General features: G+C 49.6%; 1 protein-coding gene across 4 annotated transcripts; it reads right to left on the bottom strand.

Moving 5' to 3' along the window:
* Positions 1-21: 21 nt before the first annotated feature.
* Positions 22-27,978, bottom strand: setd5 (SET domain containing 5). Of its 4 annotated transcripts, none has more exons than XM_054733977.2 (24): positions 27,854-27,978; positions 20,366-20,468; positions 19,884-20,143; positions 19,646-19,704; positions 19,376-19,563; positions 19,220-19,258; positions 18,870-19,148; positions 18,609-18,757; positions 18,421-18,538; positions 15,886-15,995; positions 15,596-15,800; positions 15,415-15,477; positions 14,514-14,660; positions 14,067-14,441; positions 13,677-13,937; positions 9,387-9,504; positions 9,001-9,230; positions 7,451-7,507; positions 6,946-7,365; positions 6,572-6,664; positions 2,946-3,196; positions 2,759-2,856; positions 2,607-2,680; positions 22-580 (listed from the first exon to the last, which is right to left on the bottom strand). In XM_054733977.2, exons 1-24 carry the CDS (start codon positions 27,922-27,924, stop codon positions 164-166), a joined length of 4,185 nt encoding a protein of 1,394 aa, XP_054589952.2. In that variant the 5' UTR covers positions 27,925-27,978; the 3' UTR covers positions 22-163. The 4 variants fall into 4 exon arrangements, with proteins under 4 accessions (XP_054589952.2, XP_054589955.2, XP_054589956.2 ...); XM_054733980.2 differs by having other exon boundaries at positions 19,884-20,134; XM_054733981.2 differs by having other exon boundaries at positions 19,884-20,113.

Below are 27,978 nucleotides of genomic sequence, written 5' to 3'. Positions count from 1 at the left end.
CAGAAAAAGAATTATGGAGAAACGAAGAAGTTTCTGATTTTTTCACGTCTGTACATCCGTCTGCTTCCTCACACCACATGGGGGAGCTTTGCACACACACACACACACACACACACACACACACACACACACACACACACACACACACAGCTTAAAGAAGGTCCTATAAACTTCCAGACTGCGTCTGGACTCCAGGGCCCGGGAGAGGGGAGTGCTGGAACTGGCCGAGGCTCTGTCCCTGCTGTGGGCAGGGTGTGGGTCCGGGGGCACACTGGAGCCTGGGGCTGGGAGACACCTGCTGCTGACCCTCTCTGGAGGCTGTGGGGCTCAGGTCCATTTTATTCTGTCTTTGGGTCCTAGGCCCCGAGGTCAGAGCCCCCACCAAGCTGCTGCTGGTCTGCTGGTATAAGCCCACGGGCTGCCTGGGGTCCAAGCCGAATGTGGGGGGAGGACTGGGATAGGTGGGCAGGCGGCTGTACAGGCTCTGTCCTGAAGGAGGACTGTAGGAACTCAGGAATGGAGAGCTGGACGTCTGCTGGGCCAAAGAGGAACCGTGGCTCTGTGTTGGACTTTCTGTTGGCTGGACACAGAACACAGATCAAGCACAGGATGAGTTTTGTACAGAAACGGATCTTCACATGACATCCCCATAACATACATACAACGTGTGCGTTAGATTCTTGGAGGAAAGGAACGGTTTCTCTGATACACCAGGTGACATACCTGTTAGTGGCACAACTTAAAGGGGACACGTTATGCAAAACTCTCCGTCTGCGTGCTTTTGGCCGCCGTGTGGCTCTCTACTGCAGCTACAGCGGAGAAAAAGCTGTTCCGCAGCCGCTGGCCGTGCACGTTTCCACACAGGTGAGTCATTTTCATCACAGGGACACTTCAACTGAGACGGAATGTTAAAAAATCGCATCGCCTGATTTTAAAGAACTGATGTATGTAGAGGTGCAAAACGCTCCCACTAGCGAGCGCGTCAGCGACCTTCACCTTCTTACAGAAGCTCCTCCACTCGTTAGCTGTGTTAACGACACCTTCATCAGAGTCCAGCCTCCACCGTGGCTGGACCAGAGAGCTGGTAAGGACAAGCTTGTACACGGCACTAGACCGGTATGGGCCAGTCCACATTGGGCCTGGTGAGAGGACAGCTGTTATTATTATAACCTGGGGCTCCAGGTGGAGTACAAATGATCTTGTGAATGGTGAACAAACAGCCCACGACTACATGGGGACTGATCGGTGACCTGAGAGCTGGGGCCACAGCCACAAAGGTTACTATAGTAACACGGGGTTAGCACTTCAAGGTGTCCCCGGTCACGTCAGCACATGTCAAAGCCAGAGTGGAGTTTGTCAGCGGTGATCTGCAGATGGAGCGGTGTAAACGCCACTCGCCATGCTCTGAGGAGGAAGATCACCGTGAGGCGTGGGTGTGGAAACGGTAGGTTTGTCAGGAAAGGACGGGTGGGGACGTATACCGTGAGATATTGGGCAAAAACCCGGTTCCATCAATGACAGCATGGGAGACGAGCTGCGACTGGACCTTCCTACATGGCAACGAAGGAGTGGCTACATAAGAAGCTCTTCACGGGTCTGGAGTAGCCCAGCCATTTCATACAGGAGAGCTGGAAGTCCACGTTTCCCAGCGACAGCCCTGAAACATCACAGCTCTAGAGAAGAGCTGCAGGAAAGAATGGGCCAAAATACCAGAGGCAGCGTATGCAAGCCTGGTGAAGACCTACAAGAAGTGTTTGGTCCTGTTGTTGCCAACCAAGGTTACGTACTAGTACTGAGGTAGGGCTGGGTCATGTGGCGGTATAATGAGGAGCTCGCCTCCATACTGATGGAGGACAACATTCGCCCAACGACAAGCGTTGTCCGAGAGATGGAGCTGGGGCAGCAGAACTGCTCCACGACCACTTTAACCAACACGATCCTTCTAGATCTGCTCGTTGCAATACTTTTAATTGGTACTTCGTAAACTGCTAACTGAATACTAAGTACTTCTAGTACTTGTGTGTGTTGCATGTCAGCTAGTCGCCCAACTCCACGTGACTAGCTGTGACGCGGACTCGGCTGGTGATCAGCGGGCGTAGACACGGACAACCCCCCAGAGAAGAGTCGGTGCGTCTCCACCCTCACCCCCCATCTCCAGGTGAACTCGTCTGATCCACCAGACAGGTGTTTTCTGCACCACCACACACACACACTTCCTGGGAATCACACACATCCCGTCTCTCAGAGCAGAAATGTCCCTGTGATGAAAATGACCTCTCAGATGTTAGGTGAGACAACTCGCAGCGTCAGCGGCTGCCAGGTGCTTTCCTGTTGCACCCTACGCGAGGATAAAACCACCCACACGTTTCCCGTCAGTGCTCGGTTTACAAGCCCTTCCAAAAAGCGCCGAGTGTGATGTCACAACGTGGGAAGTTAGTGTTAAAAACATCAACGTTCCTCTGGCACCGGCGAGTCACATGTTCCCTTTAAAGTGATGGAACAAACGACTGCTCCTCCCTTAAACCGTCAGCTGGGTCAAACTCAGACCGGGGTGGTACCGAGCACTGAAACAGGACAGCACCATCACCACAGCTAGTCCCCGTTACCTGCAGAGTGTAGACGGGAGGGCTGCCTGTGGACGAGCTCACGGACTCTACTGGTAGAACCTGGTGGTCTGTATCTGAAAACGTCCAGAGTCCAGTTAGAAGAGCACGTTTCTGGATCGAGTCTCTGTAGCTGCTGCTTCCTCCTCACTCACCACTGCTCTTGTAAACCTGCTCCATCTTTATGCTCCTCAGGACTCGCTCCAGAACCCCCCGGCCCTCTCGCAGACGCTCTACCGTGGTTGGGACCATCCTGGGAAGGGAAGAAATGTCCAGTTAGTGGAGACGATGAAAACATTAGTGAATACTTTGAAGGGGTGAAACTGAACTTAGACCTCTCACCACTGGTTGCTGGTTTTCACGAACACCTTGTGATTGTCTGGAGGCCTGACGTCCTCCCTTTGTGGGACACAGGCTGTGCGAGCTGAGGAAGAGGAGTGGTGGGGTGAGGCTGGGTTCTGCACCTGCTGCAGGGACTGGGAACAATGGGAGTCTGTGCTGTGGTACGATCCAGGTCTGGAACGGCTGCTGCCGCTTTGTTGAGCGTCTCCAACGCTGCCTTGCTTCCTCTTACGGTACTCTAGCAGGGACACCTGAGGACCAGGAGGACGACATTAGGATGGAAATAAAACAGACGGGCTCCCTCACATCTGGGGTCAGGATGGCTGCTCGGTCGCATCACTGAGCAGAACCAGACCGGAGATGAAGACAATAATCACAACAACAGCGGTATGCCACCCAAAAACAACAAATAAACACAAATAAACAAAAGTATGATGTTGTTATGAGGAGTGTCTCTGAGATCAGACCCACTAGAATCCACCAATCCAAGCTCTGGCTTTCAGGTTTGTGTCTCAGGTCTTCTGCCAGGTGTTTCCATGGTTACCTCTACTGATAATAACTGTGTGACCCAAAGCATCTACATGTCCCGAGTTGGTCCTTCTGGACCTCTGTATGCACCCTGACCTCCTGTCAATCATCTTGTGGTCCAGACGCGGACTAAAGGAGCTCCTCCTCCTGCCTCTGGAGGACAGTCCACAAGTTCTCAGTAGGATTAAGGTCTGGGGAGTTTCCTGGACCCAACATGTTTGTGTTCTAGTCCTGATCCACTTAGTTCTGACTTTATCCTTCTGGCCCAGTGCTCCATCATGCTAGAGACAAAGGTTTTGTCACCGAACTGTGTTTGGATCATGGGAGGAGTTCCACTGGGAGGATGTTTAGGTACCGATCATTATTCATGGCTGTTCTGAGGCTGAACTGAGGAAGTCCACTCCCTTGGCTGAGCGCACGTCCCTGACAGTGTATGTACGCCGCTGCCACTCTGTTGTCTGCATGAATGAGAACATGCCCATGCCCCTACTGCCCGAGACAGCGTGTCCTACCCCAACCCGACGGGGATGGGCGTGAGATGCAGGGCCCTCTGACAGGATGTGTTTGAGAACGGCTCACACTGAGATGGGAACAGAGATCATGTGCCTCTAAGGGAAGGCTGTGTGTGTGCAGACGGTGAACCACCTCTGAAGGTGTCACATGCAGCAACCGCAGCGGTACCACCACACGAGCTGCTGACATGAATCTATCAAAGAACTTGTGTGGTCCACTGACTTTGTCTCTATTTGAATCTGGTTCTTTCTGCTTGAAGCCAGTCAGGCTCCTCATCCTCAGCCACACACCCGACGTGCTTGGCTTGTTTCTTATCGAGTCCCTGTTGTACTCTCCTCAGCAGCTGGGTCTCTGGCCTGAAAGCCTTATCCCTTCATGTCACTGGTGGTGATCGAGGGTTAGGGCCGTCCACACAGGAGTCGGTCACAGCTAAAACACCGATAATGGATCAGAACCAAGCATTAGAGAGTTCTGAAGAGGCGTTTATGAGTCCTGATCTAGATCCTGAACATCTCTGAGAGAAGCTGACCTATCTGAAGGAGAAGCGCTCTTTACCTGGGGCTGCTGGAGCAGTTTGCTAACGAAGAGTGGGAAACACCTGTGAACAGGTGACAAGTCCCTCCCAGTGACAGGAGTATCTCTTAGTTAACTCACAATAACTGGTCATTTAGGGGACCCCCCCCCCCCACTCTTGAGCTTCCATAGTTTGGGGAGAGGTCAACGTGCATATGTCCTCCAGCAGACACAACGCTGTTCGACTGAAGCATGAATGTTAAGGTTTTAGCAGAAAGAAAGCTGCTACCCCTAAAACCCGCTAACAGATGGTTAGCTTTGCTGCTAGCTCCCTCTGCAGCTCCTGGAACATTCGTGGTACCGGAGGCGTTTCAGGGTTCAATCGGGCTGGAAGGCATTGATGCAGCTAAACACGCTGGTGTTTAAAAGTTTAGCTCTCAGCTCAAAGCTAGCATTACCACCCTACCATCAACTTAGCTAACCAAAGACTAGCCAACCGAAGCAGCAGGCGGATGAACGTCCTAACCGTTTCTGATGTGTAATGTACAAAAACTTCTTGGGTCACTGGAAAATAGCAGTGAAATAAACGGTTATAGGCTAGCATTGCTACATTCCAGGGAGTAGCCTGATCCGGGCCATTTCCTAGCCAAAGCAGCTGTTTTCCTGGTCAGCGCGGTCTTATATTTGGTTAGTGTTATAATGTGTGATATATGGTCTTATAAACATAAGTGGAGATGCGTAACACCCCACTAAAGAGTTATTAGAGCAGATGTGGCCAGCAGAACACTCACCTGCTGGACCACGCCTGCTACCTCTCATCATTCTGTCTTGTTGCTGTGGTGGTTTGGCCTCCTGGCTGCTAGTGGCTGCTCCCTCTGAAACATCTACAGCTCTGTTCTGGTCTTGTTCTGCTCATGGGGGTCTGCCAGGAACCTCCGGGGGTGGGGGTGGGGGCATATGAATCATTCCGGTAAAGCTCACCCCGAGTTTGGGTTTTTGCAGTCTTTTAAAAGCTAAGCTTTGGTACATCCCCTAACCCATAATCCTGATGTTCTTGACATCTCTGAAAACTGAAAGAAAAGTAATTCCAGCTCTGAAATGTTACCAAACTACGATGTATTTGGTCAGGAAGCCGCCACCAGAGGGAATCATTAGTGTTAAAGCCTGGACTGGTGGAGGCGGCCTGTAAACAGGGTATCTGCAGGTTTAAGGGAGCCAAATTTAAGACTTTTAAAGACCTTTTTTAAGGTCACTTTGACCAAATTTATGCTATTTTTTTTATTTATTTTAAGCTATAATTTCCAGCTATTGCCTGGAACCGGTGCTAACCATGTCGCGGATGTGGGATTAGCCATCCAGTTACCATTAAACTTGCCTTTCCCCATGCAGAAGCTCCCGCTAGCTTAACCAGCTAATGCGCTCATCTAAAAACAGCCCCCTTGCACAACCAAATGAACGTGTACGGTTCCGCTTACATCGTACACAAAAAATGCTGAACACTAACTAGAAATTCATGAAAATTTTATAGAAATAAAAGAATCTTGTTTATTGGGTCTTTGGTAATTTAAGACCTTAGGAAACTGGATTTAAGGATTTTTATGGCCTTAAATTTGGAAAAGCATATTTAAGACTTTTTAAGGACCCGCGGATACCCTGTGTAAAGGGCCTCTCCACCAGGGTCCTGGTTCTGTACCAACTCTGCAGTGGTTCGGGTTCGGGTTAGGCCTACTGGGCCTGGCCAGAAGCACCACCTGAGAAGACTGCTACTGGCTGGCTAGAGGGCGGAGATGCTACCGTCCTTCACTGCTGTGTTGTTTCTCGGGTACAGCTCACATGGCTCAACTCTTCAGCCCTGATATGAGCCACTGTAATGGAAAAGCACCCAAGCGAGCGATGGATGGAGCGCCAACACTTAAATGAGTTTGGACACAAGTGGTTCAGAAGTCAGTGTCTGGAGAAAAACAAAGCCATCAGAGATGGGTGGGTGCTGGATGCAGATGCAAAACAACAAAAACAAAACTAAAAAACAATCACATGCACGCTTCTCAAGACATAGTTGTAGGGATATTCACCATTTTCTGAACTGGCTTGTTTTCACCTCTTAGAGCTATAGCTTCGTATTCTGTCTTTCCTGTCAGCAGACTAACGGCTGGCTGGGTGGCCCTCTGCCTTGGAAAAAAATGAAAGAGAGACTTGGCAAAAAGCGTCATAGGGTACTCGATGGGTGGGGGGAGGGGGCTGCTGAGAAAGTGGAGTAGGGAGAAGCGTCACAGCTACAACGGTGATTAACTTCAGAGACAAACGTGAAGTACGTTCCTTCTGGAACAGTGGGGGGGGGGGGGGGGGTCTCAGCGCTCCGGTTCACTGGTTTCAGTTAAAGGAAACAACTAAAACAATGACACATCCAGTCTGGTGCTACTTCAGCTGATTAACATGCACAACTTGCCTTCTTCTTCTGTGGGGGGTTGCTGGTGTATGGTGGTGTGGTGCCGCCGGAGTAATAAGGGTCCCCATAAGGGGACATGGAGCCGGGCCCCTGGACACTTAGAGAACCGTGTAATGAGTCTGAAGGAGAGCACCCTCCATCAACCTGTGGGGGGTGCTGATCACTGCTGAGAGGATTCCTCACGTTGGCATTGAGGGGGGAGCAAGTATAGATGAGGTTGAACTCTGTCCTGAAGGCCTGCTCCCCCTTGTGAGAGTCTGAGGAAGGACAGGATGCCAGGGCACCAACAGGCAACTGGCTCTGGGCATCATGACCTGAAGTGACCCCATGGATGCAAAACTCATCCGAGGTCATGGCCACCGGGCTCTCCAGGCCCAGGTAGGGAGGCCTAGAAGCATCGAAGTCTGCCTGAAGGGACGGCTGATGGATGAGAGGAGAGAAGATGCTCATGAGAACTCAAACCAACAGTCAGCCTAGCAGGTAAGGTACAAGGACGAAGACAAACCTCCGGAGAAACGGACTCTGCTTGGTGAACAGGAGACGCCTCGGGGGAGGAGATGTTCTACAAACAGAAACAAAACCGTAAGATCGTTGGGAGGATGTGCTGAAGTCAGCTACACAAATCCAATCACCACGATGGCTTCCACACCATCAGAGACCTAAAGCAGGCGCCTGAAGGGACTTCTGATGGAAGGGTCTACCTGCAGCGCTCATCAAACCACAAAAACTTAACAAGAAGTCCATGTGTTTATGATTTTAACACCTTTTTGATGTACATTTACATTAAAAATCTGTCTGTTCCTGCGTCACTACATGTAACAACCCTAGCCCACGAGAGCTGTCCAGCCAAAGGACACGAGGAGACACCCACCACCAAACGCTCAGCCCATTACATTTGGACTTAGTTGACCCTTGTTGTTCATCTTTAGTTACCGGTCCCGTCCACTTCCACTTCAAATGAAGGCTTTCTGATTCTTGGACTGTTAAAGGGGAACTGCAGTTCTGCTTGCTCTCAGCACTTCTTGGGTCCTCAGTCGCTCACTGGTGCAGAAACCAACGCTGTGCGTCTGTGTTTCAGCACCTTCATCTAACCGCTCTCATTCAACAGCAGCTCACCCTAACTCAAACAGACCAGCTGGTCAGGACCGTAAACACGCAGGAATCAGAGCTTTTGGGACCAGAAAACCGCTCGTTTGCCTCCTACTGTGGTTGGAGGTTGTTTTCATCAGATAAAAGGGTTTGTTTGTTTGTTTGTTTGTTTGTTTGTGTCTTCTGAGGCTCCGCCACGACAAACACGTTACAACAAATGCTAACCAGGCACAGCCGGTCTGTTCTGAGGTGTGGACATGGACGGCTGTGTGAGGGAAGCGCTGCAAACAGGGTTTCCTGCTCTAAAGGAGCGTACATTTATATTCCACGTACTAAAGGCACAACAGACAGAATAACAACAACGAAATAAAAAACATAAAACCAACACGCAACACAACCTGTCAGAAAAGGATTAGTGCACCCAAAGGACAACATGTCAACAGATAAGTGTGAAATCATACAGAAACCCACGTGAACTCTGCAATAACACCTGCATAGGAGACACCGGACGCCTACTCAACACACGGACAGCAGAGCGTCAAAGGCAGTGTGACAGAAACAAGTCGGGGACACACAAGAGCAGCAAGACGAGCATCAGCAAGTACAGTAAAGGATCCAGCCGTAACAGAGAGAAGCTCGCTACACACCGGGACGGTACACGGGTCATAACCACAGAGCAAGGAAGCGACGGAGCCGTGGGCGACACCGGCCTCTGCTGCCACAGATAAAAGGAAGTGACGCCACCATCAGCGGCCATCTGCGCTGACGGCTAGAGCTACTAGCTTACGTGGTGATGGATCATGAGACTCCACACAGAATGGATGTACTAAAGTGCATAAAGTTAGATTAGAACCTTTAGAACCCACTGACAGCACAAGCTAAAAGTGTGGTGATGAAGCTGCGTAGGCGCTGCGTGGGAGGACTCAAACGGTGAGGACGGGTATCAGCTGGTTCCGGTGTCTTTACCTCGAACTGAAGTGGTGTGTTGCAGCGGCTGGTGCACAGCGAGGGCTTTGGGGAATCAGCCAAGCCATTCAGCAGCAAGAATCCACAAGCGTTGTGCACCAGCTGGTCCAGGGAGTGGTCAGGGAGCGGTGGAGAGACTGGTGAAAGGGGGTGGAGCAAGTGGTCGGGGGGCACTGGTCTGATCTCGGTAATACACTTGTAGTGCCTCTTCTTAAACGGCGCACTGACTTCTGAGGGTTAGAAGAAGAAACGCAGATGAACACGACACCTCTGATCAACACACTGTGAAATATTGAGCCTTGATCTCGGCGGCGGCAACAAGAGACCCATTTATCTGGTCTACGACTTCAGAACGGGTCCTTCCAGCAGAAGAGCTGATCACATACCACTGCAGAGGGGGTTGGGTGTAGACCTGCTGCTGGTGCTCTGCTGAGAAGAGGTTGACTCTGTGCCGTCCTCTACGCTGGTCGAGTAGGACTCATCCTCCATCTGCTTGATCCACCTCTGCAGGAAGTCAAATGAAAGAAAGGTTTAGAAGCCCTAACCCCACCACATGGATTTAAACATCACAGAACCTTTTTGAGCCTAATCTGGTTACCGTAAATCCTCTAATATTAGCCTGTATTCAATTAACGGCCGGGTATCATATTTTGGCCGGCGTCGGAGTCGGCGGAGGTGAATAATGGCCGGTATTTTATTGTGGCCGGGTGGAATGTGATAACAAGCAAGTACCACAGGGGAGGGGGTTGTGTCATCACTTTTGATTTGCCAGTGATAGACCGCGAGGGTAACTTTAACCGTGCGGAGACGAAGAGGAGGCGAAAATTTGACATCAAGTTCAAAGAGAACGTGCTGATTATGCTGCAGAACACTCTGGGGAGCAGTAGCCGGGGTTGTATGAACTAGTCACTAGTCGACTTCACCGCTCTGTGGTGACTTGTTATGCCTGTCATCGACTAGTCGCTGTCGCGTGATAATGACCGGCAAGATGCAGTCCTCAGAAAAGACAGCAGCCTGCTGTCAGCAGGTGACAAGCTCCTGCGCGTCGGGAGGCAACGCGCTGTGCCAGAGCGTCGGTACCGACACCCGCCGTAAAACGGACATTTAACCAAATTGTGACCTTTACCCTCTTGCAATTTAACCTTCCCCTCACCCCCATCCTAACCTTAACCAGCGTGCGCATGCAAAGCTCTGATTGTTGACGCGCTCCTCCAGACATCAGCGTCCTGAGCACGGCCACAGTAACATTATCAAATCAGGCGTCGCCACCTCAAAAACTAATTTAACACGCGATCGTTCATGTCGGCTCATTTCCTTTCATGTTTTCTGTCTTTTATTCTTTTATTTGTGCCTGATGCGTTTTGCTGCTGTGGAGCGGGGCGCATCACCTGTTTTGTCCCCGGTGACGCACCTAACTGATGCAGCCGGCGAGCAGCGAGCACTCCGCTGTTTTAGCGGTCGGTAGATCTTTTAGAACTGCAGTTCAAAGGTAACTCATAAGGTGAATATATATGAACCCAGGTAGCAGTTTCTCTTTAGGACTGAGAGGAGATGCAGGAAGATAATAAACAGACAGGAAAGAAAAATAGTCAAATAAAAACAAGTTAGTTTTTGTACCTGCTGGTTGCAACAAACAGACACCATTGAAGGTAATCAGAAGTGAGGAACAGAAAATGAAATAATTATTTTAATGTTTAGAGCAGCAGGAACTCTGAGAGGCTGCAGGCGCATCAGTGAGTTTGTGGCCGCTGCGCAGGGGGAGGGGGGAGAGGGCTGAAGCAGGGGGAGGGGGGAGAGGGCTGAAGCAGGGGGAGGGGGGAGAGGGCTGAAGCAGGGGGAGGGGGGAGAGGGCTGAAGCAGGGGGAGGGGGGAGAGGGCTGAAGCAGAAACTACCGTTGTTAAAAGAAATGTGTTTAACTTTGAAAATGTGGGCGTAATTTTAATTTTCAAAACCTCCAGCGAACCATTAGTTCACTTTGCTCAAATAGAAATAGAGGCCTGCCTCTAATACTGGTCCTCCTTCCAATAGAGGCCTGGAGCTTGATGAGCTTGAGTCAAATACAGGCCCGGGCCTGTATTAGAGGATTTACGGTATACACTCACTGGCCACTTTATTGGGCACACCTTGCTAGTACCGGGTTGGACCCCTTTTGCCTTCAGAACTGCTTTAACCCTTCGTGGCATAGATTGAACAAGGTACTGGAAACACTCCTCAGAGATCTTGGTTCATAGTGACATGATGACATCACACAGTTGCTGCAGATGTGTTGGCTGCACATCCATGATGTTAATCTCCCGTTCCACCACGTCCCAAAGGTGCTCTAATGGATGGACATCTGGTGAGTGTGGAGGCCATTTGAGTTCAGTGAACTCATTGTTGTGTTCAAGAAACTAGTCTGAGATGATTCCAGCTTTATGACATGGAGCGTTATCCTGCTGGAAGTAGCCTTCAGAAGATGGGTACACTGTGGTCATACAGGGATGGACATGGTCAGCAACAACACTCAGGTAGGCTGTGGCGTTGCAGCGATGATCAGTTAGTACTAAGGGGACCAAAGTGTGCCAAGAAAATGTCTCCCACACCATTACACCACCACCAGCAGCAGCCTGAAGCGTTGACACAAGGCCGGATGGATCCATGCCTTCATGTTGTTGATGTTAAATTCTGACCCTACCAACTGAATGTTGCAGCAGAAATCGAGACTCAGACCAGGCAACATTTTCCCAATTCTGGTGAGCCAGAGAATTGTAGCCTCCGTTTCCTGTTATAGCTGACAGGAGTAGCACTCGGTGTGGTCTTCTGCTGCTGTAGCCCACCTGCCTCAAGGTGCCGCGTGTTCAGAGATGCTCTTCTGCACACCTTGGTTGAATCGAGTGGTTATTCCAGTTACTGTTGCCTTTTATCAGCTCCAACCAGTCTGGCCCTTCTCCTCTGACCTCTGGCATCAACAGGGCACTTTCACCCACAGAGCTGCTTGTCTTCCCTTTTCCGGACCATTCTCTGTAGACCCTAGAGATGGTTGTACGTGACGATCCCCGAAGATCAGCAGTTTCTGGAATACTCGGACCAGCCCGTCTGGCACCACCATCCACGCCACGTTCAAAGTCACTTAATCACCTTTCTTCCCCGTTCTGAAGCTCGGTTTGAACAGCAGCAGAACCTCTTCACCATGTCTACATGCGCTGAGCTGCCTCCATGTGATTGGCTCATCCGTTATTTGTGCTAACGAGCATTTGGACAGGTGTGCCAAATAAAGTGGCCAGTGAGTGTGAGTCAACATACGTAATCTTTTGTGACTAAACATTGGCTGATTTAGAAGAATACGTCTTTTAACTGCAGCCGTGAAAATAAAAACCTTCTACATTCAGCTGAAGTGTGTGTGTGAAGGAAGCATGTTGTGTGTGTGGAGCGTGGAGCCACCAGGGTCACTAAAGGCAGCACACACTGCCTTCCAGCCGGGCATCAGAATAAACTCATCTCCACAGGAAGACAATCCCGAGATGACTAGATGGGATTTTTAGGCCCAATCCCAATCCTCGCACTGTGGCCCTCAGCGAGGAGCACGTGGAGGAAGTGCACAGTAAGGCTTTGAGAGCATGGTACACGTGTGTGCACATTTTTGGGACAGTGAGCATTGCATCATCCACTGCGACTCCCACTGGGATGCCGGACAGTGGACTGAACCCTAAAATAAATGTTTAGATCCTAGTCACTTCATTGGCTCCCGATTCGTTTCCTAACTAGTTTTAAATCATTTTATTGTTTTCAAGTCTTTTAATGACAGCACTCCTTTGCTTTGAGCTCTTGCAGCCTCATGTCCCATCTCGCTCTCAGACCTGAAGATCAGCTGCTGTTGGTCGTTCCAAGGTCAACACTGAAATCCAGAGGAGATGGTGCTTGTTCAGGACTCGCCTCAAGACCCTGAACGACCTCGGGCCGGCTCCATCGCTTGCGGTGTTTAAGACTCGTTTAAAAACACACTTTTAGTCGCCAGGGTTCAGTCAGGAGCGAGCAGGGACTCTTGTTTTTCTTTTAGCCTGTATTTGTTTTTACTGCTGTTGTTTATTTAGTGTTCAGCACTTTGTGTTGTTTTAGAGTGCTTTATAAATAAACTGCTTGCTAGTAAACACACAGTATGAATAGGAACACAAGCAGGTCTAAAGTAAAGATGAGTCCTAGCAGAACCAAGTCTGATGACCCCTCCAGTGATGCTGATGATGGGAGGAGGAGAGTCCCAGATGGCTTTTCTGCAGTGGAACACGGGTCAGTCAGGTGTTTATTCATCTGCTGTTATTTCCATTCAGAGGGGAACCAAACCCATCATGAAGTACAGCCAGTTAGAGGTTTTAAACACAAGATGGTAAATAGTATCGCTACAGTGCCCTCTCGAGCCCTAGGAGCCTCCAGCACCAGTCCACCTACGGACGCCTCGCCCACTCACACCGACCACAGACTCAACCAACATTTAAATATAACACAAACCGAAGATTTCTAAAAGTTAAATGAGGGTTTAGTTTATTTATGACACATTTATCTCAGGTTTGAATTATTGACGATGCATTAAAAATACGTAATGCTTCATTTGTTGCAGCACCGTGAAACCCCCCCCCCCCCCCCCCACACACACACACACACAGCCAGCAGCCCCGACTCAGTCCGGCTGGTACTGACGAACCTTTTTGTAGCAGCCATAGGTGCCGTCCATTTGGAGCGGGCGTGGCCGGCGCCTCTCGGGGTTGAAGGGGGAGCCGAAGCGGATGTAGTGTCTGGGTGTGGTGCAGATCAGTGAAGAGTGGGCGTGGCCTGGAAGCATGTTGAGGGTGGTAGCCAGCACAGTGGGGTCAGTAGTTATGCGTAGTGGACGCTCCACAGGAACCTCAGGGTGGACCTTCTCCCCCCCGGGGACTTTGTCGTTCAACCACTCAGTCACCAGGTACTGGTGATTATAAAACACACACACACACACACACACACACACACACACGCACGCACACACTCAGATCAGGGACAAATAAAACACCAGGAACCGGATCGATCGAGTGATGATTGTTGGACAGATGTGAACCTTCTTGGTCTTGGGGTAGCGCACGATGCCTCTGTGGATACTAGCTGGACCCTGGTTGTCTCCATCCAGACACTGAGCTGCCCCTCCCGTGCCAGGCTCTCCATGACGGTGTTCAGCTCCATAAGGACCCTGAAAGCCCTCGTCGTTTTGAGCAGACCCCTGATCTGCGGGTGCCTGTGCTGACACCACTGCAGCAGCTGCTGACGCCTGGTGGGCGAGAGCCTGCCGCTGCCGCCGGGCACGCTGGGAGGAGCTTGATCGGTAGCGAGATATCCGACTTTTGGACCGGGGCTTGGCAGGTCTCATGGGTTTAGGAGGAGCAGCTGTGGTGGTGGGCAGAGCGGGTGAGGATGTTTTTTCCAGGAGTGGAGCCTCCTAAAACAGAAGGCATAAAGAATAAGGAAACAGCTGCTGCACAGACCAGCAGCAACAGAACCCACCACTGACCGTCACGGTCCGCCGTGTGCTGACCCCCACTCCTCCACTCTGGGTCATGCAGAGGCTGTCTGCAGCGTTTCCATCCTCAGCCTCGACATCTTCACTCTTCAGCAGATGTGCTTCAGCCCTGCTCCGCCTCTCCAGGGCGTTCAGAGTCTAAAGCAGTGAGCAGAAACACGTGGCTGTTCCCTCTCCTAAACACAAACGTCTGTACATTTGCACCTTATTCAGGTGTACTCTCAGTGTCAGCTTCTACCTTTTACCTGCACCTTCCAGTGGTGGCGTCACACACACACACACACACACACACACACACACCTGGTAAAGTCCGTTATTTCAGCTAATGTTGTTGGGTACCCCGGGACACACGTAAAGCTTCTGCGTCGGCTCCAGAGAAGCGCACAGACGGAGGCGTTTTGCTGTCTGAGTCCTCGTCTCCTGAGGAGCGCTGCAAAGCAGTTCCCCTCCAGGACAACAGAGGGCGCAGCGCTGTCACGTATCGTGCTTATATCGTGCTTTTTCTATTTCAGACACATTTTAACGTGGGTAAAATTGGTCTCTCGCTCTCCTCCACCTCTTCAAGCGCTCGCCACCTCTAATCACACGTTTCCCGTCATTCCCTGCGCATCTTTTTAGTCCTCCAGTTGCGTGTGAATTAAACGCTCACGTTTCTAGAGTTTTCTGCTGCTCCGTGTCTGCCACTAGAAGTCTTTGGCTCTCTTTTTTTTGTTTTTGAGGGCGCAATGGCGGCGCTGTAGACGACAGCCGCGTCCTGACCAATCACAAGCTTGCGTTCTCTGTCTCGTTGGACGCGCGTTGAGAAAAGCGGGGCCCGTGTGAGCCCTCTCAAGGTCGGATAACGGCGCAGCGTGTCTCCGGACCGACGCAGAAGCAGATAACAGACACTTACTCTTTTACTGGAGAGGGCCTCCCTTTCCTCCTCTTCCACCTTCAGCCCATCCTGCACTCTCTCCTAGTTGGAAACACAGTCGTCCACTTTTTAAAAACCTAAACTCACACCTGATAACAACTTACTTCCGTCTGTGATGCAGGAGTTGAATCTGAGACCATCAGAGCAAGTGTAAACACACCTCTGAATCACTGGTTCCCTGCAGATCTTCACAGACACCGGTAGAGACCAGAGAGCTCTCCAGCTCTTTCCTCTGAGCCTTTCTCCGTCGGGTCTCGGCACCAACAGGGGGGGAGGGCAGGATCTGAGTGGGGGGGCTCAGGTTGTGCTTTTGCACGGGGCAGTTCTGGTTGCCCTTATGGCAAGCACAGTCCACCTTGTATTTACTGGAGAGGAGAGAAGGATTCACACGGTCAAGAGCTTCAAGCAGCTGAACTCCTCCTGTGAGCAGCAGACATGAGAAGGACTAACCAGTTGTTGAACTCGTAGTCAAATCCAATAGTGACCTCCGAGTCCTTTGTAATGTGGCCGATAGCGTAGATACACAAATGGATCATGCCCTCAGCCATCATGTGTCGCACCTGGAGATGAGAGCGGAGGTTTCTGGTGATTATTGTCCTGAACCAGTGGCGTAACCCTGGTAACCAGGCCCGTTTGTTTCAGGCTCCTCTGCTGATAATTTCTTAACCCTTCAGAAGCCAGACTGGAATAAATGCACCAAAAGGTAGAAAGAAAATAAAACACTGGCGGCAAATTAAACGTCAACATATGTGATGGATCTGATGTTTGAAGTGGGCGGTGACAGCAGTCGCAGGCTGGGCTTCGGGGACCGTGTTGGTAGGAACGTGGCCAACATCACACGGGACACCAATATGCAGCTGACCAGAAACAGCACTTAGCCGTCGTGTGGAGCGGGTAGGAGCCCCAGGGGTGCTCTCAACCTGCTTAGCAGCTGTTAGCCATTTTACTAGTTTACAGGCTAGCAGTTAGCTTATTCAGCCCACCTACTCATCACTGGTGTGATGGCAGAGCCTGGAAGTAAAGCTCAGAGAAATATGTCTTTGGAGGTGAAGCAAAGAGCTAAAACCAGAATGCTGAAGGGCGACATGAGATCATAGGCTGATGGTGGCCTGCCTTTGTTGCTACTGGACATTTAAGTAAGAACATTTTTGTTCAACTTCACGGATCTTTTTACTTTGTGCCTTGTTTATTATCAGTTTGCTTGTGTTAGCGTTAGCTCATTGCTCCCAGCTTTAGTCCGTGAGGCAGACACCTTGTCTACTTTTAAGAATAGGCTTAAAACATGTTTATTTGATAGGGCCTATGGTTAAAATCTGATGTTAGCCTAAATCTGGACAAGTGGGGGGAGTAGAGGGAGGTGGAGTGTACAGTCGGTAAAGACGGCTCTCCCTTGCCCTGCCTCCAACATGCCTCCATCTAAATAGGATAGATTCTCCAGAGTTATCTCTGTAGTTATGCTGCTATAGGCTTAGACTGCTGGAGGATACACTGACCACTTTTCACACTCTACTGGTTTCTTCTACAATCTGCTCTTTAACTGTATTACTTTCTGCTATTTCAGCTGTTAACTTTATTTTCTCTCTAAGTGTTTTTCTCCCCAGAAGAAGCTACAATGATGTTCTGCTGAGCTGTGGTGGCCTCATGGAGGGGGCCATCGACTAGCACACTGCTGCTAACCACTTAAACATTCTCCCTCTCCTGATAATAACTTGCTACTACAGCGGGATCGCACTCCTGAGCCTCCCTGGTAAGGTCTATTCAGCAGATCTGGAGAAGAGGGGCTGATGGATTGTCAAACCTCAGATTCAGGAGGAGCAATGTGGTTTTGGTCCTGGCCGTGGAACACTGGACCAGCTCCTTACCCGTAGAGGGTTCTGGATGGTGCGTGGGAATGTGTTTAGAGGATCAGGAGAAGGCCTTTCACCTCGTCCCTTGGGAGAACCTGTGGGGGGAACTACGGGAGTATGGGGTACCGGGTCCTCTCATAAGGGCTGTGAGGCCCTTTTTATGACCGGTGTCAGAGCTTGGTCCGCATTGCGGCTGACGTGTTTTCTCTGCAGGGTGGCTGGGCTCTCCCTTAGAGATAGGGTGAGAAGCTCAGTCATTCAGGAGGGACTCGGAGTAGATCTGCTGCTCCTCCACATCAAGAGGAGCCAGCTGAGGTGGCTCAGGCATCTGGTCAGGATGCCTCCTGGACGCCTCCCAGGTGAGGTTTTCCAGCCACGTCCAACCGGGAGGAGACCTAAAGGTAGACCCAGGACACGATGGAGGGACTATGTCTCTCACCTGGCCCGGGAACACCTTGGGATTCCCCCAGAGGAGCTGTGGCTGGGGAGAGGGACGTCTGGGCGTCCCTGCTAACCCTGGCTGCATCAGCGGGGAGGAACAGTTTACTCGCAACAATCACAACACTCTAGTGCACATCGGGAGAGTCTCAGCAGCGAAGCGGCTTCTCTGCCGTGCTCCTCGTTCAACTCGCAAGATCACACGGTCCGCCAAGACCTCAACGATTACAGTTTGTTTATGCAATCTGCCATCACACCAACAAGAAGGAACTCACGTTGCTGTTGCTGCTGTTCCTCTCCACTGCCAGGGTTAAAGACATGAAAACACACCGCTGGAACGATGCTGGGAGTAAACGAGCCGCTGAGTCACACGTAAGCTACAAATATATGAAACTGCACCGCTGCAGCACTTTTATTTTGAAAACTACCGGGGATTTTACACTGAAACCCTGTGCGACTCCCTGTCTCAACTCCATGTTACCTGTGGAAATTGACGCATCCCAGAAGCGGCTCGCAGAAAAATCCGAACCCAATCCCATCCGGTGCTTCTGGGACGCGTCTGAACATCGCCGCGTTGCGGCTGGTTTGTGACACTCCATCGACCAAAATGGATTCTATTAGTTTAGGGGACAACGTAGCCGCCGTCCTGGGACCCGGCCCCTCAGACAACCACCAGCGGGCCGAAGCGCTGGATGCTCACCTCAGCGTTGGGCGTGCAGGATCTCCTAATGAAGCGAGCATCATTTCCCAAGGTCCGCGCATCAACACACATCTCCACGTCATTAAACTTAGAGTAGAAGAGCACAAAAGGACAGGGCCTGCGGACACAAGGACATTCAGTGTGACAGCAGCTACCGAGGACACAGATTTGAGAGACTCAGCTGTTACTTTTTGAAAAAGTGTCCGTTGACTTCAAACTGCTGTTTCAGCATGACTTTCCCACGATACTCGATGATGAGGGAGTCTGCCTCCAGGCTCTTGGCTGCTCTCAGGATCTTCCTGTGTTTCTGGACCCGTGTGACCCGGCCCAGCTGGAACTTCAAACAGTGTAAAAACCATCAAGATCGTAGCTACGTGTTATAATGAACACATGTGTTACAGCAGGATAACGTGTCAATGCTCTGAATGCGTGTGGAGCCGGGGCCCGACCTGCATCTGTGAGCCCAGCACCGTGTTGTTGCAGGCCAGCTCGGTGCAGCTGATGGTGTCCATGGCAACAGTCGGCATGTGGACGTGTGAGGCAGACGGAGGAGCCGTGGTGCTGCTCTCGGGCTTTGGGGCAGAACCTTGAGCCTGGAGCAGTGTCTGGATATCAGAGCTGTACTGGTTGGCCAGAGCCTCCTCGTACTGGTCTGTCCACTGGCGGATCCTGCTCTCCCATCCCTCTGCTGTACTCTCATCAGGAGCAGTGGTCTCTGTGGCAGAACTCTACACAGAAGCGCATGCGGTGTCCTTACGACGACAGACACAAGGGCATGAGAACCAGAGCAACAGCTTACCTTCATCCGCAGAGACTTTCTCGAACCCTCTCGAAAAGCCTGAAAGACGAAATGAACGAATGAATGTTCCCTGTTCAGCTGTGACCCTGGAGAGTTGGGAGATGTTCCATTTCCTGTTGATCAGGACAGAGTGAGCCACGCTCACGTCTGATGTACCTTTACTTTCTTGGTTTTTTGCATTCCGCGGGCCTTGTCCATACTCTTCTTCCTCTTTTTGGATTTTCTGCTTTTGACTCGGTTAACTGTGAGCTTGATGCTGGTGGGAGTGTGCTGCGTGGCCGTGTAAGAGACGGTGGAAGGGGACACCTCTTCATCCCCGCTCTCTGTGGCACTGCTGTCTCCAGCTATGGAGGCAGAAAAGCGGCTTTACCCAGCAGGACCAGAACCAACATTCATGTGGAGAAAAGACCCAGGAAGGGTTTCTACCTGAGACGGTTTCAGGTTTCCTGTGTTGGTCGTCGTCTTCTTTCCTCCTGTCCAGCTCCCTGCAACGACAGCAGATTTGATGGTGTCTCCTCTGGCCAGAACCCATCCCACTCAACAGGACTAAGCCCAGAGGTCCATTTGTCTCAAGTTGTGTGCCGAGCACAGTTCTATTCTCCTATAAAAGGTGTTTGAAAGGTTTTAGCGGCTCTGAACCAGGTGTGGGTCTACGGTGTCTCACCTGCATTTACATTTGCTGTGTAAGTCCTCCGGGGCGCCACTACAGTGGCACCAACCGGACCCGGCCCCGTCTTCCTCCGAGGAGCTGTCGCTGTCAGCGGACTGTTCCGCTGGGGTTTGGTGATAGCGGGAGCTGTGCACCATACCATTGAGATCCATGCGGGGAAAAATGGTTTGGGAGAGAGGAGAGGCGGGAGGGGTTGGGGGAGGGGGGGCGCCATAGTTGTGATCCTGACAACACACAACGGAAGACTGTTGCATCTTCAAACAACGGGTGTTCAGGCAAAAGGGAAACGGAAAATGGAGACAAATGAAAATGAGGGCAAAATAAACATGTAAACAATACAGCTGTTAACAACCAGAGCATCACGAAACCCAACAACACTAGCTTTGTATCTCTGGTTCGACACTTCAGACCAGGTAGCACCAGACTGGTTGTTGTCTATCAAACATATGCAGTCATCTCATTAACAGGGAACTCACAGCGTAGGGCAGTACCCTATAACCATGATCCTTCGCACTCCCGCAGCTGTGGTGGTTGTAGGTCTTTTCATTCACTGCAGGACTCGCTTCAACTGACTCGGGACTGCAAGACAAAGGAAGAGAGAACCAAAATTATCAACACAACTGGTTTTTTTTACTTAACTGTTAGCAGCAAAAAAAGGAAAGACATTCATCACTAGATGGCGCCAAAAGAAAAAATGTTATTTAGAAAAATCCCTCAGTCACATTAAAACCTCAAATATTCCAAAGGAAAAACTCAGCACGGGTAGACGGACCAGAGCTGGGTCTCCTCTTCTGCATGAGTTCATTTCCACACATAATTCTCTACTTTTAGGATCTGATATCTGCAACCAAAGAGCTGTTTTCCATCCCAGTCTTCCTCAATTAAACACATCTAGAGCCGCAGCTGTTGGAGACCTTTTGAAAAGAGACAATCCATCATTTTTGACTAATTGCTACAGAAGGGGATTAGCGCCACTGGAGAAAGCCTTTATGTTCTCAGAAATCTAAGATAAAAGGAACGTTTTCTCCATGATAGAGATGTGGTGAGACAGAAATAAAGGGTGATACGTATACCGTTCTGTTTTTGTTCTAGCCCATCAGCTAACTTAATACAGTCCTGATCAGAAGTTTAAGACCACTTGAAAATGCCCTAGAATCATATTAAGGGCTGCAGGAGTGGACGAACATCTGACTGCATGGACCATCAACTACCTCATCAACAGGCCACACAACTGTACATCTGAGGTGGTTGTGTGCAGTACTGGAGCTCCACAGGGTACGGTGCTCTCACTCTTTCTTTTCACTTTCTAGACCTCAGACTTCACCTACAACACCAGCAGCTGTCACCTCCAGAAATTCTCTGATGACTCGGCCATTGTCGGCTGTGTGTCTGGGGGAATGACCTGGAGTACAGGTCAGTCATCGTGGACTTTGTGAACTGGTGTGACTGTAACCACCTTCACTTGAACACCAGTAAGACAAAGGGAATGGCGATTGACATCCAGAGAAACACTCCTCTTCACTCACCAGTAAACATCCAGGGAGCAGACACTGAGGTGGTGGATACCTTGAGTACCTGGGTGTTCACCTCAACAGCAAACTGAACTGGTCCAACAACACAGATGCTCTGGGCCAAAGCTGCATCCACCTCCTGAGGAGACTGAGGTCCTTCGGAGTCAATTCCCAGCTGCTAAAATCCTTTTCTCACTCTGTGATTGGCTCTGTTATCCACTCTGCTGTGGTCTGTTGGGGTGCAGGCAGCTCTGGCCGAGACAGGAAGCGACTGTTGTGAAGCTAGTTCACAAAGCTAGCTCGGTTCTGAGCTAACTAGATTCAGTTGTGGAGATGTGTGAAAGATTAAAGTTTCATAGTTGTCACACACACTGGTGTGGTGAAAATTGTAATCCGCATTTGACCCATCCTCGTGGGGAGCGGTGAGCTGCAGACACAGCCACGCTCGGGAACTATTTGGTGGTTTAACCCCCCATCCAACTCCTTAAAGCAAAGTGTCAAGCAGGGAGGCATTGGGTCCCATTTTTATAGTCTTTGGTATGACCTGACCGGGATTTGAACTCTGATCTCCCAGTCCCAGTGCGAATACTCTACCACTAGGCCACTGAGCTGCTGGGGAAGATGACCTCTATCTTAAAAAAAATGTCCCACCTACTGCATTCCACTCTGGAGACCATGGACAGCTCCTTCAGAGGCAGAATGACACATCCCAGATGTACAACAGAACTGGAATCCAAGTTTTTTTAGTGTTCAAAGGTTAAGGGGCAGCAGTGGTAGAGCGGGTTGCCTCATGATCGGAGGGTCATGGGTTAGATTCCAGCTCCCACCAGGGGTTTTCTGCTGTTGTGTCCTTGGGCAAGACACTTCACCCAACTTGCCTGTGTTGGTGGTGGTCAGAGGGGCCGACGGCACCAAATGGCAGCCTCACGTCTGTCAGACCACCCAAGGTGGCTGTGGCTACAAAGTAGCTTATCATCACTAGCAGTGTGTGAATGTGAGAGTGCATGCAAGCGTCTTTGAGTGTCCTAAACAAGTGCTATATAAGTTCGATGATTATTATAATTACTATTATTATTATGTTACAATAATTTCCCACTGCTTATTTTTTCCAAGTGTATGTGCTGCTGTAACAACTTTCCACTCTAGGTTCAATAACTATTCTATTCGTTTCTATTCTATTTTGCACTGTTGGATCTTGGACAGGTCTTTGGACAGATTTGGCCTTTTAAAAGAATGTGGTCTTAAACATTTGATCAGCTGCATATCAGTCTGTTTCACTCTAAATGTTGTTTTCAATTAATTACCGCTCAAAAACGAAGTTCTACTTGGAACTCAACCATGCCTTTTGGTCATTTTTAAGAGGCCTAAACTTTTGATCGGGATTGCAAGAGTTGCTCTATATCGGACCAACACATGGCTGAAATAGCCACAGACGGCACAGTAACAGCCAGAACTAAACAAAGCTGGACTTTTCCGCGTCAAACTAAGACATGGCTCTAGTGGATGTGCTCATCATAGCGTCCCCACACAGAAGTAGCTTGAGGTGATCAGTGTGAAGTGACCTGTATTTCACACAGAAGCACAATGCAGCACAACAATGATGAAGATGTTGAACGTTCTGCTCAGTCTGCGTTTTGTCAGTAAACAGCTACAGGCAGCAAGGCAGAAAGCTCTGGAACAACTAGTGACTTCCCCTAGCCAATCGGTGGCCGACAGCTGCTGGCGTCGCATTTTTGGACCAGGTCAGCATGCAAGCGTGGCAAGGTGGATAAACGAGGGCCCGGGCGGGATTCGATCCCCAGACTCCCAGGTGAGAGTCATACGCTCTAACCAGTCAGCCAAAGGGACATCCCCTTGGCCAAGTAGCCAGGGCGAATGATCAATCGGGACACTGTGACAGGATGCTCACACTGTCACTCAAGGAACCACAACAAAGCAGGTACTTAAAAGTTGGAAAGGGTTGTCGAACTAAACCGCACTGATCAGTCTACAGTTGGTTCAAAACTCCGTGGCCAGATTTCTGACAGGGACAAGGAGGTCGACACACATCACTCCTGTGCTGGCATCATTACATTGGTTCCCTGTAGGTTTTCAGGCCAAGTTAAAAGTTATGTGCTATGTCTTCCAGTCTCTTTATGGTGGTGCCTCACCATACTTGGCAGCATTAATAAAAAGGCCAGGGTTTTCCCTGCGTTGAGATTTGCGTGGCGGCCGCCTCCAGCTAATTTTGTGCCACCCCAGCCTGATTTCACTCTGCCCCCAGTTATATGGATGTTATTTTAACTGCAGTTGCAGCATTGCGCCACAGGGGCGCTGTATCAGCAGCGGTACACCGAAAAGCACGAAAACCGCTGCAGAAAAAGATCAAAAATTGCTTCTCTCGCTAGAGCTGAGGAAAATAATCAAATAATCGATGCATCGGGATGCGGACATAAACGATTCAGCACCGTAGAAGAGGAGCCATAATCGATTATAGTGGAATGTAGTTTTGTTTTTTTAACAGCGGCACCAGCGCAGATCCAAATCTGTCAGAGTGAGTGTCCTCCACATTTACCAAGTGGTTCCGCCTTAATGTGGTACTGCAGGGCTGAGCGCTAGAGTGTTAACCTGAGACCGAACCGAATCAGCCCGACCGGTTCTGTTGGATTTGGGCCGTGAATTAAGTTAATTGAGCGGGTTGTCATGCGGCGCGCTCCGCTCACTCGATCGAGAGAGCGAGAGAGAGAGAGAGAGAGAGAGAGAGAAAGAGAGAGAGAGAGAGAGAGAGAAAGAGAGAGAGATAGAGAGAGAGAGAGAGAGAGAGAGAGAGAGAGAGAAAGAGAGAGAGAGAGAGAGAGAGAAAGAGAGAGAGATAGAGAGATAGAGATAAAGCGAGAGAGAGAGAAAGAGAGAGAGAGAAAGAGAGAGAGAGAGATAGAGATAAAGCGAGAGAGAGAGAAAGAAAGAGAGAGAGAGAGAGAGAGAGAGAGAGAGAGAGAGAGAGAGAGAGAGAGAGAGAGAGAGAGAGAGAGGGAGGATCGGAGGACGCTCCTCCAAACACGCGTTATTATTTTCATTATTTAATTATTATTTCTCCTGGAAGCGCTCAGTCAGACCGAGTGTTTTGATGTCGGGAGATCCGGTCTTGGGGAGGGGGCGGGGTCAGTGACGGCGGCTGCAGCGTGATCATCTGTCTCTTTTATTTAGGGACACAGAGAAGTTAAAAGGAGAGAGAGATAGAAGATAGAAGTTCTTGTTCCACTTTATTCTTTTGTTTCATGAAGATAAACTGATGTTAAATTCAGCTTAAAGAGAAACTGGGAGGAAGCTTTGGTTCATTTTAAGTTACAGGAGGTCTTGTCTCCTATCTGCTCCTCCAGAGACAGCGTGGACATGAGGGTGAAAGGGTGAGAGTCCCACAGGACAGGTCAGTGGAAAGGTTTGTAGTTAGCTGGTTAGTGAAGGAGATTTCAGAAATGAACCACTGGGTTCAAATAAAATAACAAACTAAGTCAAACATTTCATTTGGTGTTATTTCTGACACCCTTCAACTGCAGCATAAATATTGGACTCTAAAGCTGCTCAGAGACATGAAACACTCATATATGAACCCATTATGGATTTTATTATTACATTATGTGTCCTGTAGGTTTTCAGAACATTTTTAGATTTTGTGAGTTTTTGCAAAGCGTGTTTTTCTCAGCCTGAGGCGTGGTGTTGAACCAGGAAACACATGTTTTACTTTGTTAAATCTTCTTAATGTTTAAATGTTTTGTCCTAACCTGTTGTGAATGGAGAGCTTTTCAGGGATGGCAGCTTGTGTCAATTACGCTTTTGATTAGAAAATAAAAAGCAATTATCTGACATCTTCTATTTATCGATGAAAACAAATCAATATGAAATAATCGTGATGCATCGGGATATCGAATTGAATCGTTGACCCAATAATCGTAATCGAATCGGGAGACAAGTGAAGATTCACACCTCTATCTCTCGCTAGTTGGTACGTATCTGTGGTTGGTGCCATTGACGTCCTGATTTCCCCCCAGGCTCTTCCACATCAGAGCAGGGCTGTACAGCGCGACGTAAAACACTGTCGGTGCGTGTGAGTCTATTTTTAAACGTAGCACTGGTGCAACATCTTTGAATTACTATTTTCTCCAGAACTGTATTGAACAAAAGTAAGAAAAATGATTTTTACTGGTGCACAGTGTGGAAATGTGGATGCAGTGGAGGAAAATAAAGGAACCAGCAAAGGCACAAAGGCAGAACCGGTCCAAAGTTTGGGATGAAAAGTGCAGCTACACGCAGATGGGCTAATGCTAAAGCTAACGGTAGCAGTCTCACGATCAAGTGGCGCACAGAAAAATATATGATGATGTAAAACTGAGAAAGACTCAACTGTACATGCTGATGAAAAGTCCCCACCATCCTGTTTGTTCTGCATCCTGCAGCGCTACGGACCAGAACCGCTGCAGATACGGGTCACATTACTGCTACAAGGCTACGGCAAGCCGTTTGGTATCAAATTCACAAACGCTTCTATCTTTGAACATAATTTAAACTGGATTATTGCCAACCCGTACATAACAGACACGCCACCATTACACTGTTAGCAGCAGAAATGACATGTTATTAGCATTTCCAACACAAATGCATGTTAATGAAATACATTATATTTTACTGCATATATTTATGTGTTATTGTGACTAAGATGAGTGTTATTAATACAAACCTAACATGTTACTGAAATGTAGGTCACATGTTTAAAAACATTTTAACTATAAATATCAGATGGAAAAAGGAACTAAACACCAATCTAATGCATATTATTGAGCTTTTTACAATATTTGTCCTTTAAAAAAGTGAGGCAGTTGAATGCACGTAGTATACATGTGCTGGCGCACAGTCAGGATGGTACCACCTCTGCCTCGGTTTAAGCCAGGAAAAACCCTGAAGGCACACCCCATCACGGACTCTACGTTCGGCTGATCTGGAGCTACTGATTGTCCCACAGACTAGGTACTAGGGGTTATATCAACTAGTCGACTTCACCGCTCTATAGTGACTTTTTATGGTTTCATCGACTAGTCGCTGTCACATGATAATGACAGAAAGAATGGAGTCCTCGGAAAAGACAGCAGGTGACAAGCTCCTGCGCGTCGGGAGGCGACGCGCTGTGCCAGAACGTCGGTACTGAAGCCTGCCGTAAAACGGACATTTGACCGAATTGTGACCTTTACCCTCTTGCAATTTAACCTTCCCCTCACCCCCATCCTAACCTTAACCAGCTTGCACATGTAAAGCTCTGATCGTTGACACTCTCCAGACATCAGCGTCCTGAGCACGGCCACAGTAACATTATCAAATCAGGTGTCGCCACCTCAAAAACTAATTTAACACGCGATCGTTCATGTCGGCTCATTTCCTTTGATGTTTTCTCTCTTTTATTCTTTTATTTGTGCCTGATGCGTTTTGCTGCTGTGGAGCGGGACGCATCACCTGGTTTGTCCTCCGGTGACGCACCTCACCGGTGCAGCCGGCGAGCAGCGAGCACTCCGCTGTTTTAGCGGTCGGTAGATCTTTTAGAACTGCAGTTCAAAGGTAACTCATGAGGTGAATATATATGAACCCAGGTAGCAGTTTCTCTTTAGGATTGAGAGGAGATGCAGGAAGATAATAAACAGACAGGACAGAAAAATAGTCAAATAAAAACAAGTTAGTTTTTTTACCTGCTGGTTGCAACAAACAGACACCATTGAAGGTAATCAGAAGTGAGGAACAGAAAATGAAATAATTATTTTAATGTTTAGAGCAGCAGGAACTCCGAGAGGCTGCAGGCGCATCAGTGAGTTTACGGCCGCTGCGCAGGGGGAGGGGGGAGAGGGCTGAAGCAGGGGGAGGGGGGAGAGGGCTGAAGCAGGGGGAGGGGGGAGAGGGCTGAAGCAGGGGGAGGGGGGAGAGGGCTGAAGCAGGGGGAGGGGGGAGAGGGCTGAAGCAGGGGGAGGGGGAGAGGGCTGAAGCAGGGGGAGGGGGAGAGGGCTGAAGCAGGGGGAGGGGGGAGAGGGCTGAAGCAGGGGGAGGGGGGAGAGGGCTGAAGCAGGGGGAGGGGGGAGAGGGCTGAAGCAGGGGGAGGGGGAGAGGGCTGAAGCAGGGGGAGGGGGGAGAGGGCTGAAGCAGAAACTACCGTTGTTAAAAGAAATGTGTTTAACTTAGAAAATGTGGGCGCAATTTTAATTGTCAAAAACTCCAGCGACCCCCTGGAGTCAGATTTTTCATTATCATCAGAACACTGAAATATTGTGTATAACTGTCAGATTACATCGCACCGCCTCTAGTCCTGATCCATAAAGTTTTGGATCGAGTTAAGTGAACCTATATCACCCACACAATTTATGAACAAATTCTGACCAAAGTGATGAAATCATTCCATATCTGGACTAATAAGAGGAAGGACCTAGATTTAGTACTTACTCTGATCCGGCAGCCATATCGGAGTAGGACGTTTCAGGTGTAGTGACTCCTAGAGGAATTGCTATGCTCATGACGTCCAGCACGACCAGGCGTGGGGATGGGGGGGTGGGGTGGAGGACAAGATG

This window comes from Nothobranchius furzeri, chromosome 3 (assembly GCF_043380555.1).
Source record: "Nothobranchius furzeri strain GRZ-AD chromosome 3, NfurGRZ-RIMD1, whole genome shotgun sequence".
Lineage (NCBI taxonomy): Eukaryota > Metazoa > Chordata > Actinopteri > Cyprinodontiformes > Nothobranchiidae > Nothobranchius > Nothobranchius furzeri.
This window is presented reverse-complemented; position numbering and strand designations above follow the sequence as displayed.